We start from the raw sequence: 16,268 nt of genomic DNA on the forward strand, positions 1-16,268 counted from the left end.
ACAGAACAAAAGCAAAGCTAACTTTCTCAGCCCCAAGAAGCTCAGGAACTAAGTTTGGACTTTTTTTTAAAAAAAAAAATCTCATTTCTACAAAACTCAGATTCCCTTACATTCTAATTCCAAAAACTAAGTCCTTCAAAAATGCCTTTTAAGGAATTACCATGTCTTTATTCAGATGAGAATGACTGAGGAGCAACAAAACAAAAGCAAGAACCAATAAACAAAACCCACAATTAACATAGCAATTGAGCCATTATTTAAATGTTTCCTCCAGTGCTATGTCACCCCAGAATTTAGCTTCCATCCTAGGTGCTGATTGTGTGTTGATTCATCTCATTCTGCCAGTCAAGATAAATCCAAACTTCGAAGATGTATCTTATGACAAGAGGCACAGAAGTAGAACAGTGTCAGTCTTTAGAAACTTGTTCTTTGTGGCCGATATACCATTAAAACTGAGAACAGTACACCAGAAACAGATCCTTTTATACTGGGAGGGGTAAATGGGTTCTAATGTGGTTTGCAGGATCAGAGCATTTGCTGTACTTGGCTATTACTTCCAAGTTCTTAATTTGTATTTTAAAATTCACATTTCTTTTTTCACAGGCCAAGAAGAACCATCAGAAGAAAACTAGGGGAGGAAAAAGCAGCTTAAACACATAAATACATGCATCAACTCCTGAGATACAGATCTAACCTCCCAGTAACTACAAAGAGAAGACAGCTCACCCACCATGTCTGAAACCGTGTTAGGACTATAACCTGTGAATTACAGGTCCATAAATTGTAAGACTTCTGCAGCATGCTCTTAAGAAGATTCCACAAAAATGTTACAGGGATTTTAGTCCTGATTTCACAGGTTACATTCTAGCCTATTTTGGATGTAGTTCAGGATAATAATTTTTTTTGTGAGTTCCAAGAATAACGGTATTTCTTGCTACTTGGCACCTTTTCAAAGCACAAACAGGAGCTCTCACAGCCAATTTTATTCCCCTCCTGAGACATACATATTTGCTTAGGTGATCCAGGGTCATTTAAAGAAAGAGGATACCAATTTCAAAATGGTTCCATAACATTTAATTCTGCTGTTTTCTCACGTTCTATATACTACACATATTTCATGCTTTCAATTTCTTGCTAAGAAAATGTAACTACTGGCACTGAAAGTCATGTTTAATATCCTCTGTCTATCCTAAGGACTCACTGAGTTGTTTTTTGTTCTATCCTGACTTACACACAGGGGACTAAGGCAGGAATACTTAAAGCACTGCACACAGCCTTAAAAGCAGATGAAATCTGGACAGGCTAAAAAAACTCCACTGGTTAGTACACTTAAGATTGATTATGAGGCATGCAGAGAAGATGTATTAACCTATTCTCATTATAATTGTGCTGCTCCCACTCCCATTCAAATCTCAAAACTGTGATCTTGCAAACTCTGAACTCTGCAAAAAATCAGCCTCAGTTGGGCACTCCATGATTGTTCTCAAATCTTCTAGCTGGGGCTAAGGCATAAACTGAGGTCATAGAATACCAAGTTGGTAGGGGAGCTCCAGCATCATCTCATCCAAACCTTCTTGGCAAAAGCAAGATGTCCCAACACCCTATCCCACCGAATCTTAAAAGTGTCCAACGTTGGGGAATCCACCACTTCCCTGAGGAGATTATTCCAATGGCTGATTGTTAACAGCTGATAGGATGTGAGTTCCCTGCAGATAGCCAGGCTGTACTTAAGTGCTCTGGCTTTTTCAATGGGATGATTTTCTGAATGTCTCCAAGATTAGAAAAATGCATGCCAGGAGAAATCCTGGCCGTGGGCAGAATGATGAAGCTCTTTCCAAACCTATGTTTTCATTGCATGAAAAGCAGACAGATATAATTGTTCACAAGACCAACAACTCAATTAACATAGATTGTAATGGGAACAAGAATCTGAAATAGGCAGTTCCACAGCTCACACCACTTCGAAGTGGCAAGTAACAGTGATGTAATTTTTTTTTCAATTATATATAAATAAAATAGTTCTCAGAGTACATAGCCTTATAAAGATGGTGTTTCCTATCCAAGTCAATCAGGCATATCTTAGAAACAAGCCAGCAAGCATCAGTATTTTTTTCTCTGCTTAACTGTTCAGCACCAGACTAATCCACACAGTGTTTAAAAGCTCTACAGGGAGGCAGCATTGCTAACAGCAATAAGAGCAGGGACATCACTTCCCTGTTTGGGTCCATTGTAACAGGTTTTAGCATGTTGGTGTTTATTAGCCTTCTCTTCATGCAGGCAACACATTTTTGAAGGCAATAAAGATGTTATAAAAGACAGTGTCTCCATTCAGAATCTGGTTTTGAGACTTATTCTTGAAACGTACAGTTTGGTATTACCTTTCTTCAGAGATAATTTAAAAACAATATATATGCAAATATAAAAATTAGCTTGAGCATGCATTTGCCTATAAAATAATGCAGAGAAATGAGACCAAAAGCCATTGGACCAGGAAAATACTGATTTGTCAAGAATCCATAGATCTCAGAGAGCCAACCTAAAACGTTTAAGTATTTTTGCAATTATGCACCAAAAAACACCCTTTCCTGTTTTTTTTTTCTTTCAGAAAACTATGTAGCATTTTATAACAACATCTGTCATAAACTGTCCAAAAATGTGTCCTCAAAAACAAAAGTTTCTACCTATGAGCACACTTCCTCAGATGAAAGGGACCACTGTAGTCTATAGGATTACCCATTAGACACACAGGAAGAGGCTTTTACAGTTCCCACTACAGAGTCATTAAACTGGTTATGTCAAAAAGTTGGTTTCTATTTCCTTAATTAAAAGGGAAAAAAATCATGTCTGAGCAAAGGTAGAAACAAAAAATTAAATATACTCCCTCAACAAAAATAGCACTCAAAGCACTTTTTCTCCATCACTTTGCATCACTTGTTGTACCAGGTTTTATATTCTCATTAACTAGCTGTTTTGCTATTTATAAATCCAAATATGTAAAGGACTATGAAGCATAAGTTTTATTCCGTAAGGTGTCCGTAGCGGGGGGTTGGTTATCGGGCAGTAGAAAGCACCAAGGAAAAGGCTCTGTGAAGGCAGAGCAGGTGCAGTGATAGCGCACAGTCACCAGCCGCCGGCACACGGAGCCCTTCACTCAGGTGAGCGGCACCGGCTATTGAAAGGAAGATGCACGCTCCTGCAAACCTTCTCCCGGGATTGAACCAGCAGGGCACCAAATCAATCCAATATGCAGCCTCAAAGCTCGGAGGAGGCGTGTGCGCCCCGCACTGCTACCGGGACAATGCGCCTGCAGGGCGAGAGCTGAGCGAGGCGCTGCCACCGCCACGTGCTGAAACCTTACAGCTGAACCTAACAGGGAAAGAGCCGGGCGAAATGAGGGAAGGAATTAAAAAAAAAAAAAAAAAAAAAAAAAAAAAAAAAAAAAAAAGGCGTTATCTGGAGCAAACGGGGGCCCAAAGATCGCTGTGCTCCGGCCGGGAGAGCCCCCTTGGCCCGGCTCTGCCGACCCCGGCTGAGGGACGCCGGCCGGGCCACCCCGCCCGCACCTCCCTGGAGCCCAGAGCCCCCCGCCTCCGGCCCGCGCCCGGCGCGCGCTGATTGGCGGCCGGGTCGCGCCGTAAAGGGGCTGGCGATTGGCGGCCGTGGGGCCCGGGCTGTAAGGTGGCCGGCGATTGGCGAGTGGGGGGGCGCGTGCGGGTACTGCCCGGCTTTGTACACGCGCGGCCCTTTAACAATGGGCGCGGCGCGCGGCGCCGCGTGATGGCGGCGGAGCCCCGGGGCCGCCGCGCCGTGCTCGGGTGTCCCGGGCCGCGCCCCGCCGCCTTGCCCGCGGCTGCCGCCACCTCCGCGACCCCCTCGCCCGGCCGTGCCCCGCGGCGGGAGGGGGCGGCTTAACGAGCCGCACTTGTGCCCCGCATGGCGGCCAGCTGGGCTGGGGGGCCGGGGGCGCCCCGCGGCAGCTGATCGCGGTTACCCGGGGGCAAGCCAGAAAGGGGCGAGGGTGGCGCTGCCTGTCCCGCCCTCAGCGAGTGCCGCTTCCTCCCCGGTGCCCGGGCCCGGGCGCCGCGCCGCCCCGCCGATGGAGCTGGAGGCGCAGTGGTGGACAGGACAGCTGGCTGCAGATATCCACCAAGCGCTTCGCTACAAGGTAGCCGGGGGGAGCTGGGCTGGGGGCGGCCCCGGCGCCTTTGTGAGGCTCCGGCCGTCGGAGCCGCCGCGGGGGCAGCGGGCAGAGAGCGCGTGTGGGGCGGACCCGCTCGGCCGCCGGGGCTCGGCGGAGTTGGCTTTTGTAAACTCGGAACTCGCCCTGTCTTCCCTCCGTGGGCGCTGGGTGTCCGTGGCCGTGACAGCTGATCCGAGCGGCCGGACTGTGCTCCCGCTGCTCTCTGGAGAGGGGAAGGGCTCACGGGGCGCCCGGTGCTGCTCTTGAGGCGTTGGCGCGGGTCCAGGTTTAAACTCGGCAGAAAGCATTGTAGTGTTATTGGAACAAAAAAACCCCCGACCAACCAAACAAAACCCCAGTGAAAGAAACGCTGGGTGCATTAAAGAGAGTAGAGGGTTTAGGCAATTGCTTAGAAGTTACGTCGACTGTCTCAGAGTTGTTCTTCGGGACTATTTTCATAAAGAACCGGGTTGAAAATCAGTTTACAGTGAGTGAACCTACTAAAAAACGTGCTTTTGTTGCCTGATGATACCCGATGAGAGGTTTACTTTTCCGGAGTCGTGACTGCTTTGCTCCTTTCCGGTGATGGAGGGAAATAAGAAAAGGGCAGGATCACTTATTTGCTACCTAACTTATCTTTGCTAAAGCTAAGTTAGTGCTGTGAAAGGTGAATTACAAAGCTTAGTGGGTGGGAAGTTTGTTTGTGGGCTTTTGTTTCACTTCAATAGCATGTTTCAAAACTTTGAATTTACATTTGAACTTTGAAAAATTTGTGTGACTCCATTCCAACGTGATGTCATTAAGTTAAATGAATCAAGTTAATTTTCGCTGTAAATGTTAGTTGTACTTAAAATCCTACTTGAACACAGCGTGTGGGTGCACAGTCTATCTCATAAATTTATTCATAATAAGGACAGCACTGCTGTTCTGCTGTGTACAAGAAGAGGTATGGCTACTAGACAGTAGCCTGGAGGGTTAATTTGTTTTTTGTTTTGTTTTTGGTTTTTTTTTTTTTTTTTTTCTAGCGGTTCAAATTTTGTATTCAAAATAGATCATAGCACAGATTTTCTCAAATGTGGTGTTTCTAGCACCTTTGTTTGGAGGGGTCCTCCCCCCAAATCTGAGGCCGTGTGGGCTTAACTAATTGCCGTAGAGCACACTGTAATCAGTGTCAGTGTGCCATCAATCAGATCGGGTCAGTGTTTTAACATACACAACCGGCGAATGTTGGTTCACACACACCCTATTCCTCTTCCTAAGCTTCAGTAGGCTGTTAGTGGTCTTTTTCTGAAGGCATTAGCAGAAGATTTGGCAACTCTAGAACATGCAAACAATTAAGTACAAAGTCTGGTTGCTCAGATTGAGCTGTAGCAAGAGAGGAGTTGAGTTAAACTATTGAACTTTGCATTGAAGCAGTTGAGGAATAATTACATGCCCTTGCTGTACAGTCTTTGCAGCAGAGGTAATACAACAGACAGGGTAAAAGCTGAAGTCACTCTGCCCAAATGAAAGGTGTTAAATTTTAAGTTGTTAATGTTGTGCAGAAACAAAGTATTTTTTTCGTTGTTCTGTAATACAACAAATAGATTTTGTTCACTGAAAAGGGATTCTGAAATGATGGGAACAGGAGGAAGAAGGGAGAAATCCTTTGAAACTTCTGTTATAAATATTTAAATATCAGCTGTATTACTCTGATACCACTTCAAACTAAATTATGGTTTTAATAAAATTACCTGCTGCTGTCCATCTAGGAGCTGAAGCTACCGTCTTACAAAGGCCAGTCTCCCCAGTTACACCTGAGAAGATACTTTGCAGACCTGATTGCCATTGTGAGCAACAGGTTCAGACTCTGTCCTGCTGCACGACATCTGGCTGTGTATCTGCTGGACCTCTTCATGGACCGCTATGACATATCCACACAGCAACTGCATGTGGTTGCTCTTTCCTGTTTACTTTTAGCAAGTAAGTATGTGGCACCAGACTTTAACTAGACTAATAAATTCTCCTGCCAAATGCAAGGCGTGTCTTGGTGGGGGAAACAAAGTGGTTATAAGTGATGGGCAGTGCATATCGCTTTGGCCTAATTGGTAGAGCATTTCTTTAGGCTTGTTTTGATTTTTGTTGGCACCTGATGAAACTGAGGGAGGGAAAAAATGTGATTAAAAACTAATGTTTATATTTGTAAACGAATTATTCTAATGTGAACTTTAAGACCTGTGACGTAGGAACAGAAAGACTGTCTTTCTAGGGGTATCTTAAAATAGGTATGTCTTGTGCTGGAAATGAGAAATTTGCATATCTGATAAAGAAATAAATTAAATAAACCATGTGTAGACTGCACTGTATTTTGCTGATGGTGCTGTGTAGTTCTAGAATACTCCAGATTTTGTAAATGGCAATGGTGTTTCAGCAAGCTCAAGCTAACATAAATCCTGTATTGTCATGTATAAAATGTAATACAGGTAAAATACGTTGGTGAATACACAGTACTCTGAAGACAGAATTAATTACAAACACTCATTATGAACAATGCTGCTTATAGATTCTTGTGGCGTGTATCCATCTTTCAACATTTGTGGACCTCTTTTCAATATCCCTGAAAAAATATGGGTGCTATTTACTGGGAAGCCTGCTGGCACTTGTTCTTAAACTAATAAATTCAGAGAAACTGAATTTATTGTGAATTTATTCTGGCCTAGCAGCAGAAGTAACTGTTGGTTTAGTTTCTGCTGATCTGTTTCTCTGAATCTATTCTCATTTTCCCCAAAAAGGGCTCTAGGCCGTCTTTACTACAAAACTGGAGTGCAGTGGTGTTGGACAGTTTTCATCTTTTCACTGCATCCCGTGTCCACCAATACAGCTATTCAGCAAAGCAGTTAAACCAGAAAAGGGTTATTTCAGATTCTGAGGGTAGAGTTTGACTAGGTGCCACCAGCCAGTAATCTTCTCTTGGCAAAGGATGTCGTGCTGAGTATGAAAACGTTGCCTCAGAAACCACTGTAATCCATTTAGGAAAATGGATTGGCTTTGAACTAATGCTGGATTTTCAAATTAAATTCATGTTCTGAAGAGAATTTTTTTTGTTTTAAATGAACCTCTGCCACAGTTCATGGCAAGCTGCAAGTAGAGATCTGAAAGCCTGGAGTACTTGCTCTTCTGAGAAGCAGTGTATGAGTTGGTTCAGAGAGAAGCAAAATGCTGTTTTAAACTTTTTCCCCTGTGGCTTAAACAAGCAGTTTAATCAGTGGTGTAATAAGTTATGACACTGTGATATATCTGATAAGGTTAAGAAAGTAAGAAGAGAAATTATGTGACTCCTGAAGTTTTTATTTCTGTAATTATTGGAGTATGGGAAACAAAAACTAACAGACTGGCACTAGTATTGGATTAAGTCCTATATAAGTACCTCCACCACTGAAAAAGGTAAACGTTCACGTATGTTCAGTCTTGCAAAACTCAAAGAATGTGCATTTACAACCTATCATGTAGTACTGAATAGAGAGTGTAAGATGGAAAGAATTTGCAATGAAATTGAAATAGCACAACCATATGGCAAACTGTATGGAAATGTGACACTTGTTTCTCTTATTAATGGGTTTTCTACATACACAATGTTGCTTTAGGCTAAAAACATACAGACCTGACAAGTTAAAAGTCCAAGGAAGGTTGCAACAGTGTATGTGGCAGAGGGGGTTTTCAGATCCAAGTTGATGAAAATCTACTCCTTTGCCAGATCTCAAAAATAAAGCTGCACCTACCGTGGCCGGCATTAAAAGCAGCCAGGTTGGCTGGAGCTCTAGCTATGCTCTAATGAGTTTTAGATGCAAAAAGAGTGTGCGAGGGCGGGAGGGTGATTAAAGCCAAATGCTCTTGTGGTGTGTTTGCCAAGTCACATCAAAGTGGTATTTCATTGATGATGGGGAGATGTTATACAATAATTTGGTGACAAAAACTTGCACATGCCATGTCAGTGATGTCGTAATAGTCTGCTCATGGAAGCTGGCTTCTGTGTGCCAGCATGGGAAAACCAACAGGAAACATGGCACTGTACAACATCCTACACAGTGTTTGACGTTATCCGCTGAAATTTAGCCCATTATAGTACGTACCCCTTTTTGTCTCTAATGACATAGTCCATTTGAGCTTTGCATCTACAGGAAAGTCTCAAACTTGTTTGACATAGTAGAATTGAAATATGACCAACAAGACATTAGCTACAATCCATTTTATAGTTCATTTGTGCTGAACCTTTTTTTTCCCTCCTCTTTCTGTTCACCTGAAGGTAAATTTGAAGAAAAGGAAGACAGTGTTCCCAAACTTGAACAGTTGAACAGCTTGGGTTGTATGACTAACATGAATTTGGTACTAACAAAACAGAATTTGCTTCATATGGAATTATTGTTGCTAGAAACATTTCAGTGGAATTTGTGCCTCCCAACTGCTGCTCATTTCATCGACTATTATCTTTCTATTGCTGTCCATGAGACTGATCTTCATGATGGCTGGCCAATGGTTTGCTTAGAGAAGACTAAGTTATATATGGCAAAATATGCTGATTACTTTCTGGAAGTATCATTGCAAGGTGAGTTACAGATTTCAGATAGTGACTTCTTTGCTGTCTCAACAGACAATGTGAAACTTAAATGAATTTTTTTCTCATTCCTCCTTTCTAGATCATGAATTTTTAAATTATGCCCCTTCTTTAGTTGCTACTGCATGTGTAGCTTCTTCAAGGATTATCTTGCGTCTCTCACCCACATGGCCTACGAGGCTGCATCACCTAACTGCCTACTCCTGGGACTTCCTGGTGCCGTGTATTGAGCGACTCCTAATGTGAGTTAAAACACCAGTGCCTTTTTTAAAGCCCATTTCTGCATCTGTTGTTATGCTTAATTGCTGCCAGCAATGCAATTACATTTCTTTACAAATTTCTGTTCCGCTGTTCTGAAAATACTTATGTATTAGGGGACACATAAGTTTGGTAGATACATATTGTTAGGCAGTAACTGTTTTGCTTTTTCCAAAAGAGAAATCTTTATCAGATCTAATCTCTTTCCTGTTCTTTCAACAAACTTCTGCCTTACATTTCCACTGAAAATCTGGGATGCTTTGAGCATCTTCAATAGCTTGTTCCCAATATCTCTAGTCTGTTCTGAGAGCAGATAGTGAAGAGTATCGAAGGCATAGGAGCTTTTATAGAGAAGACTGTATGCCTTGGAAGTTCAACGCATACTCCAAAGAGATGATGGATCAAATGTGCAGACCGTTTGAGTGGCCAGCTTTGGCAGGAGGAAATGACCTGGAGTTTGTATCTATTTTTGCTGTATCCAGTTTTGCATAACAGCTGACATGAGATAAAAATGCCAGATTGCCAAGTGAGCCTTCCTGGGAAGGCATGTTACACAATCTGCTTTCCCTCTACAGAAATTTGCTCTTAGCCAAGTCTAATATAGTTGTGATCAGTAGAAGCACAGCTGTATCTGGAAGAACCACATCAGCCTTAGAAATGTGACATTATCATCCTTGATGGCCTCTGTTTACTTCAGTCATGTATAATGAAAGAAGTAGTACCTAAAGCATGCAAGTGCAGTTGCAGAAGTGGTTTTGCTCTCCAGACCAGGATCCAATATGAATATGTATACCATCTTTAAGTACTGTCATGTAGATACAACAAACCTTTCTGGTATCTTGTCTTTAGAAACCTTATGCTCTGTTAAATTTAAACGAGGTAGAAGCAGCAAGTTCAGGTTCTGGTAATCTGGCAATTTATTGGGCTACTAAAATACAGTAGCAAACTTTATTGCACTGTAATTCTAGATCTTGCTCTGTTACATGTGTTGCACTTGGCTTTTATCTGTATTTTTATTGCTATACAATGAAGTGAAATGCTGAACCAAATTTTGAAACCTTAGGTGATTGTAAATGATAGCTAAAAACTATTTTTTTAGTCAGATATTTGCACCATGTTTTAGAGTGCTTTTAAATGGTAACTCAGAAGAGTTTAAGTGATAATAACATCTATTTTGATGCATTTTGTCTTTTCGATTTGTTTTAGTGCGCATGATAACGACGTGAAGGAAGCAAACAAGCAGAAAGGACAACAGACTCAGTCTGCCCAACACGCTGCGTTTCAGCCCCCAGCTCCAAGTGCCCAGCCGGCCAGTGCTCAGCAGCACGTACCACAGTATCTGCAGGCTCATCAGTCTTCGTTACAGTACCACCACCCAGCATCACAGCAGCAAAGCTGCCAGCAGATCTTATCATCCACTCCCACAGCCTCTTACCCGCTCCAGACTTGCCCTGCTGCCTTACACACCAGTGCTCAGGCTCGAGGCCACGTCCAGAGTGGTGCTGCCATGTCGCTGGCTGTGCCGCTGGAAGTGAAGCCATGTATAAGTGTCTCCTACAACCGGACGTATCAGGTGAATGGACGATATTCCTGTATTACTCCCTGCTTTGAGAGGTGATAAGTACAAAATAGTTTTGTGCTTGTTTTTTTTTGGGGTGGAGAGTTGTGTGCAAAATGGTTTCATTTTTTTGTCAAACCTCAAAAAAGTTTGAGGACAAAAAATTGAATAAAAAAGGTGTCTTCCCAGAAAAAAAAAAGCAACTGGATTCGCAACTGGTACCACAACTCAAATAACAGCCTGCAAGAAGTTAGCACACAGACCATCCTCTGAAAAAAGAATCTGTATGCTTGGGGATAATACGTTCTTACTCTGACACTTAGAATATTCTGCTTCTCGTGTGTGTCTATGAAATACTACTCAAAAAAACACCAGCTGTGGACTAACTACAGACTTATCTTTTAATGAAGGAGATATGCAGTATTATTTTGAAGACATTAATGTCATCCCACCGTACAGTATTAACACTTGATTTATACTGAAACTTAAGTATCCACTGAATGCCAGACTTCTACAGGTACATGGAGATCACAGGAAGAAACAAATCTCATGTGGCTAACTCCATATTGCCCCTTTTTCACCACTTGTGTTGGTTATTTGCTTTAGGCTAACACATGTGAATTAACTGGTATTTTGGCTTGTTTTTAAGTTTTGTACATTACAGGACAAGACAGTATGCTTTTGCCTCTTTTATCCTCCCTATCTTTTTTGTGTTTAAAGTAGCTCTTTCATACTAACTCAGGGACTTTTCTACTCATTACTTGGTGCTGCTGGTTTGTACACTAATTGGGTATAACTCGGGGAAGGAAGGCAGAGAGGGAAGAGACTATAGCAAGTGGAGTGGCTTTTCTTCAGGGCATCTATGCAGAGTACCAAAGGGATATGTTAGTGTTCACAGAATGTAGATGTGAACTAGTACCCAGCAGTGTGATAATTGAAGAAGAGAGAAAGTTTCAACTGAACTTGTACTGTACCAGAACTACTACAATGGCTGTGATTCCTCTGTGTACACACACACAAACACATGAATATTATTAACCAACCAGTTGTACTGACAGTATCATCCCTACAGAAAAAGTACAGTTAAACGCTGACAAAAATACAGTTCTGTCAGGGTTGTAGTGGAGGGAAATTCTCAGGTAATAAAGGGGCAACTTTTTCTTCTACTATTTGGGAGTTGCAGAAGAAGATAGAGAGATTTGCTCTTCCAAGTGGGTGGATCAAAAATACTTTGCAGAATGAACTGCTTCATCACAAGTAAGGTGCTAATTATATAACTTGATGGGATTACATTATCTCCTGTGGAGTGGTAGAGGGTAGAAAGCTTCATCATCCACCTCTTGGATGAAAATTATGGTAGAGATATTAATGGAGATGGTTTTTGGAGTCCTTTGTGTGTTTGTTGGGGGATTTTTGGGGGTGTTTTGTTTTTTAAATACAAGAAGGTATCAGACTTTCTCCTGTGGTAGAGTATGGGAGGAAGTGGTATGAATGACGGGATTCCTACTACTTCAAAATATCTTTATAATATCTGCGCTTAAGGCTTTTTTTGGTCATTTCATTTATTCTTTTACCATCTTCTCCCCTGTCTTAGTGGCAGCACTTAAAATTGTGTACCATCAAATGACACTGAATTATTGTGAATATTACAGAACTGTTTTAAAAGCAGGGGCAATCAAACTACATTATCAATATGAAGATGAAGGCTTTAGCACCATAATGTTCAGAATGGAGGGAGGACAGCTGTGTTCCTTCTTCCTGGGACTGAATTGTAACATGCTACAAAAACCTATTTATTGTTGAGGAAGAAATCCTGTTTCTCTTGTTTTGTCTTTTAAATCCCAATTTTTGTTATGGGCTTTTGTAGCATAGATGTGCAAGTCAAGAAGAATAGGAGGGTGAATGGAAAAGATGACCTTCTCCCTTTCATCTTGAGAGAATTGACTTTGAAATAGACATAGTGTGGTCAATTCCTGATTAAAATGCAAGTTGGTTTCGGTTTTTTTCCCTCTCCTCTCTTCATCTCTTAATGAATATTTCCCCGTGTCTGAGAGTAGTGTTAAGTAGAAACTTTCCACCTCATACGATGCCATGCTTTTTACTCAGCACTATTACCCATTTTAGAGGGAAATGAACTTCTTTCTGCTGGTTTTGTTTTGTTGCAATGCTGTATCCAAGTCCTCAGTGCTCTAACTACCTCTGATGCTATGAATGTACAGTCTTGTAATAGACCATGACTTGAAATAACAGCAGATGCCTGTAGCAATTTTTTTATGTAAAATCTTTAATCAGCTAACTTGTCATCTTTTTTTTGTGGCACAGCAGTATAGGCTCTTCTTTTTGGGGGTATTAGTAAATTTATCTCATAGGCATCTGATATATAAAAATTTAACTAATACTTAACACTGGAATTATAATGGGTGGGGGGCTTATTCAGTTAGTTAATACCACGAATTTACATTTAATAGGGTATTTTTTATTTGACTATTTTAAGACATTAGGTCAACTGTAAAAAGATCCACTACATACTGTTTGTTTTTAATTTATTACTTAGTCTGAGTTTTTTTCTGACACTACAGCTGCATCATGACGACAGAGAAAATGTACACTGAACAGTTTCAACCTATATTATTTAAAAGGGCTTTATCAGTGTACATTAAAAATACACTGTTCTTACTATTAGAACCAAAATGTGTTTTTTATGGCATAAATAAGAATGGTGCTTCTAAATGCAAAATGTCCAAAACAATGGAATCTTTGTGAGTGCTATGCATTCAACTTATTTTTTAAAATAAAACTAGTTTTGAGTAAGAAGGCTCCAGTGTGTATTATGTGTTGTATTATGCTTTTTTTAAAATATGTCAACTTCTTGCCCTGAAGCTGTAAGGACTTCTCTCCCTCCCCCCTTGTTTTTTGTGACATATCATAAACTTCAGGACACACAGACTTCACAATTGAAAAAAAAGAGGAAGGAAATCATGCAGGAAGGGGCTTTAAAACTAATTGCAGCCACAGCATATGCTAAATATTGTACACTTCAACAATGAGTCTAGTACACAGCTGTAACGAAGAAAGAACAAAAGAAGTTGAGTAGTTCAAGAGCCAGCGGGTGAATTCATTTTGTCTCCTACAAAAAAGTAACCATTAGTACTGGCAGTCTCAGATTTCTAATACTAGAAATCATTTAGGACATGTGGGAATAGCCTCTTGTCAAGAGCTACAAGCACTTGTGTTATTTACAATAGCTATGAAGGCTCAGTTATGCTGCAGGCAGTATAGAATCACATGATGCATCCTAGCACAAATATTTTTGATTGTTTTGAATTTCTGAAAACTGCTGCTTACTAGAAGAAGTTCTGTTTATTCCTAACAGTGTGCACATTTCATATTTGTAGCAAGGATGCGATTATTGCCTGAATCACAAAAATTAATAAGCTTGCTTAAAATTTAATTTGTCTGAAGTTAGAAAATGAAATTGAGGCCTCTTAGCTTTCACACATCCATTTATTTAGGAATAAACTACTGACAGTGAAAATTTTTTGGAGGCTCTAGGGCCAGAGGGAGGGCAAGCTGTACTCCATCCCTGTAAGGAACAAGGGCAATGCTCTAAGACAATGATAGCATGCATATTACATGGATACTTTGATCTGGAAAGTTTTGTCTTCACTCTTAAGGCAGCAAAAGTCAAGTCTGTCTAGACTTTGGCCTTGAAATCTCAAGTTTTTAATTTTTTTTCACTGTAATTACAAAATAGGAACTACCCATGACATTTATGAGTCTCTGAACAACTACAAGGACCACCAAATACTTTTCAACACTTAAATAGAAGTCTCAGCTTCAGATTTGAAATTGCAAGTCTGAAACGATTTTTGTACATAACAAGAAAAGCCTTATCTCTGCTTCCCATGACCCAGGTTCATTATTTACTTTATATGTAAGGATATTTATGGTGTTCCAGCACTGCAAATTTAGCTTAAAGTGTAAATTTTAAAGTCAACATTTTAGTGACTGACACATCACCAGAAATAAAAACTGCTTGCAACTGTAATATTGTGGTTAAAATATATATAAGTCAGAAAGTGATGTATCATCTGCCTTTAATAATTTATTAACTCCACATTCTGAATGTGCACAGGAACAAAAGTCTTGTGAGTAGATAAGGCCTTATCTGAGTGATTGTGAGTGCCCAGTTGGTTGTCCTGTATTAAAAGGTTGTCAACAGCAATTTTTCAAAACACCAAGTAAAGCAGCAATAACAAAATACACACTGTTATTTTTAGTCTCCCTCTCAGTGATGTTTTAGAACTTAAGGCAAATTGTGTACAATTGTGAAGCTTACATTAGACTGTTTGCTCTTTCATGGAATTAAATGAAATGTAAGAAACTTCTATGACTTCAATAAACAAGGCATACATTCTGACAAAGGAAAGCATTTGCTACTGAACATTGAAAAAAAAACCCAAACCAAACAATATGTAACTGAATAATTATTTTCTCCTTAAACACCTTTCTCTATGCACCTTCAGGTATCCAAGTATCCTTATCATATTTAAGAAAACAAAGAATATATGTAAAGCATAGCTTAGAAACTTTTAGAAAATTAAAACATAAAATTGAATAGAAGTAATTGAAAATTACTGTATGAACAGTTACACTGTGGACATTTTGAAACTCGAGCTCACCAGCCTGGGTACTTTTAACACTTGCCCTCCCTTCAGTTTGACCGACAGATTTATTAATGAGACTCCCTGCAGAAGAGAAGGGCAGATTGTCAATCTGCCTGTTGTTAACACGATGTCATGGGAGATTGAGCCAAATGGTATTCTGTTTTACCCTCTCCAACCACTATCAACTATGTTACTTAGAGAAGAGTTCTCTATTTTATTACTTTTAAGAACACTAACAGCAGCAAGGCTTTGCTTAGTGCTGCTGTATGCTTGGATGGACAGATTTTGCAGGAGGATAGATGACACTCCAGGCAGCACCACTGCAGATCTCCAGAGGTGGAGAAATTCTTCAGAAATACAACAGAGCCTGAGTTTCCAGGGAAAGTGCCAGTATTTTGGAGAGCAGTTCTACGCCTCTGACCTTGCATCCCATCTCAGTGCTCATATCTTATCTTAGTGCCTGCTCACTGTGGTGCAATAAGGACAATCTCCAAGGACTTGGATACTCCATTCCCTTCTAGCTGAGATTATGAATACCTTGAAAACTATCTGCACTGACAGATGAAGGAGTGGGCATGTGGCCACACATCCAAAAGACTGCTGAATGACAAATGGGAAAACTGGATAAGGCCCTACTGGGAAACAGGTTCTCTAACTAGCAGAAAAGATCTTTTTAGACTTCTACAGTTGGGTTTAGGTTATATGCTCTAAAGAGATCCTCCCACAACACAGAGGTTGTTGTAAGTATCTCTTGGGAATTTCTTGTTAAATATCCTAAGACTTGAGAGAACTAGCTGCTAGAAAGGTAGCGAGCATGCAGCGTTACACCTACAAGAGACCATCAAGAATTTTTTTCACTTCCTCGATCAACCAGACTGTGAGAACAAAACTAGCTTGGAAGCACTTCCACTGCCACTTTCTCTTGGAAAAAATTTCCTGTTTTGTTTGTTTTCATAAGTCATCCCTGTTTATATATTCCTGTTTATACTTGATGTTAGTACATGCCTTGCTTTT

General features: G+C 40.7%; 1 protein-coding gene across 2 annotated transcripts; it reads left to right on the forward strand.

The window, feature by feature from the left end:
- Positions 1-3,769: 3,769 nt before the first annotated feature.
- On the forward strand, positions 3,770-13,401 carry CCNJ (cyclin J). 2 transcript variants are annotated; one of them, XM_066323802.1, is made up of 5 exons: positions 3,770-4,165; positions 5,932-6,142; positions 8,463-8,762; positions 8,854-9,013; positions 10,236-13,401. In XM_066323802.1, exons 1-5 carry the CDS (start codon positions 4,097-4,099, stop codon positions 10,645-10,647), a joined length of 1,152 nt encoding a protein of 383 aa, XP_066179899.1. In that variant the 5' UTR covers positions 3,770-4,096; the 3' UTR covers positions 10,648-13,401. The 2 variants fall into 2 exon arrangements, with proteins under 2 accessions (XP_066179899.1, XP_066179900.1); XM_066323803.1 differs by having other exon boundaries at positions 8,887-9,013.
- Positions 13,402-16,268: the final 2,867 nt, after the last annotated feature.

This window comes from Sylvia atricapilla, chromosome 8 (genome assembly GCF_009819655.1).
Source record: "Sylvia atricapilla isolate bSylAtr1 chromosome 8, bSylAtr1.pri, whole genome shotgun sequence".
NCBI classification, from domain to species: Eukaryota; Metazoa; Chordata; class Aves; order Passeriformes; family Sylviidae; genus Sylvia; species Sylvia atricapilla.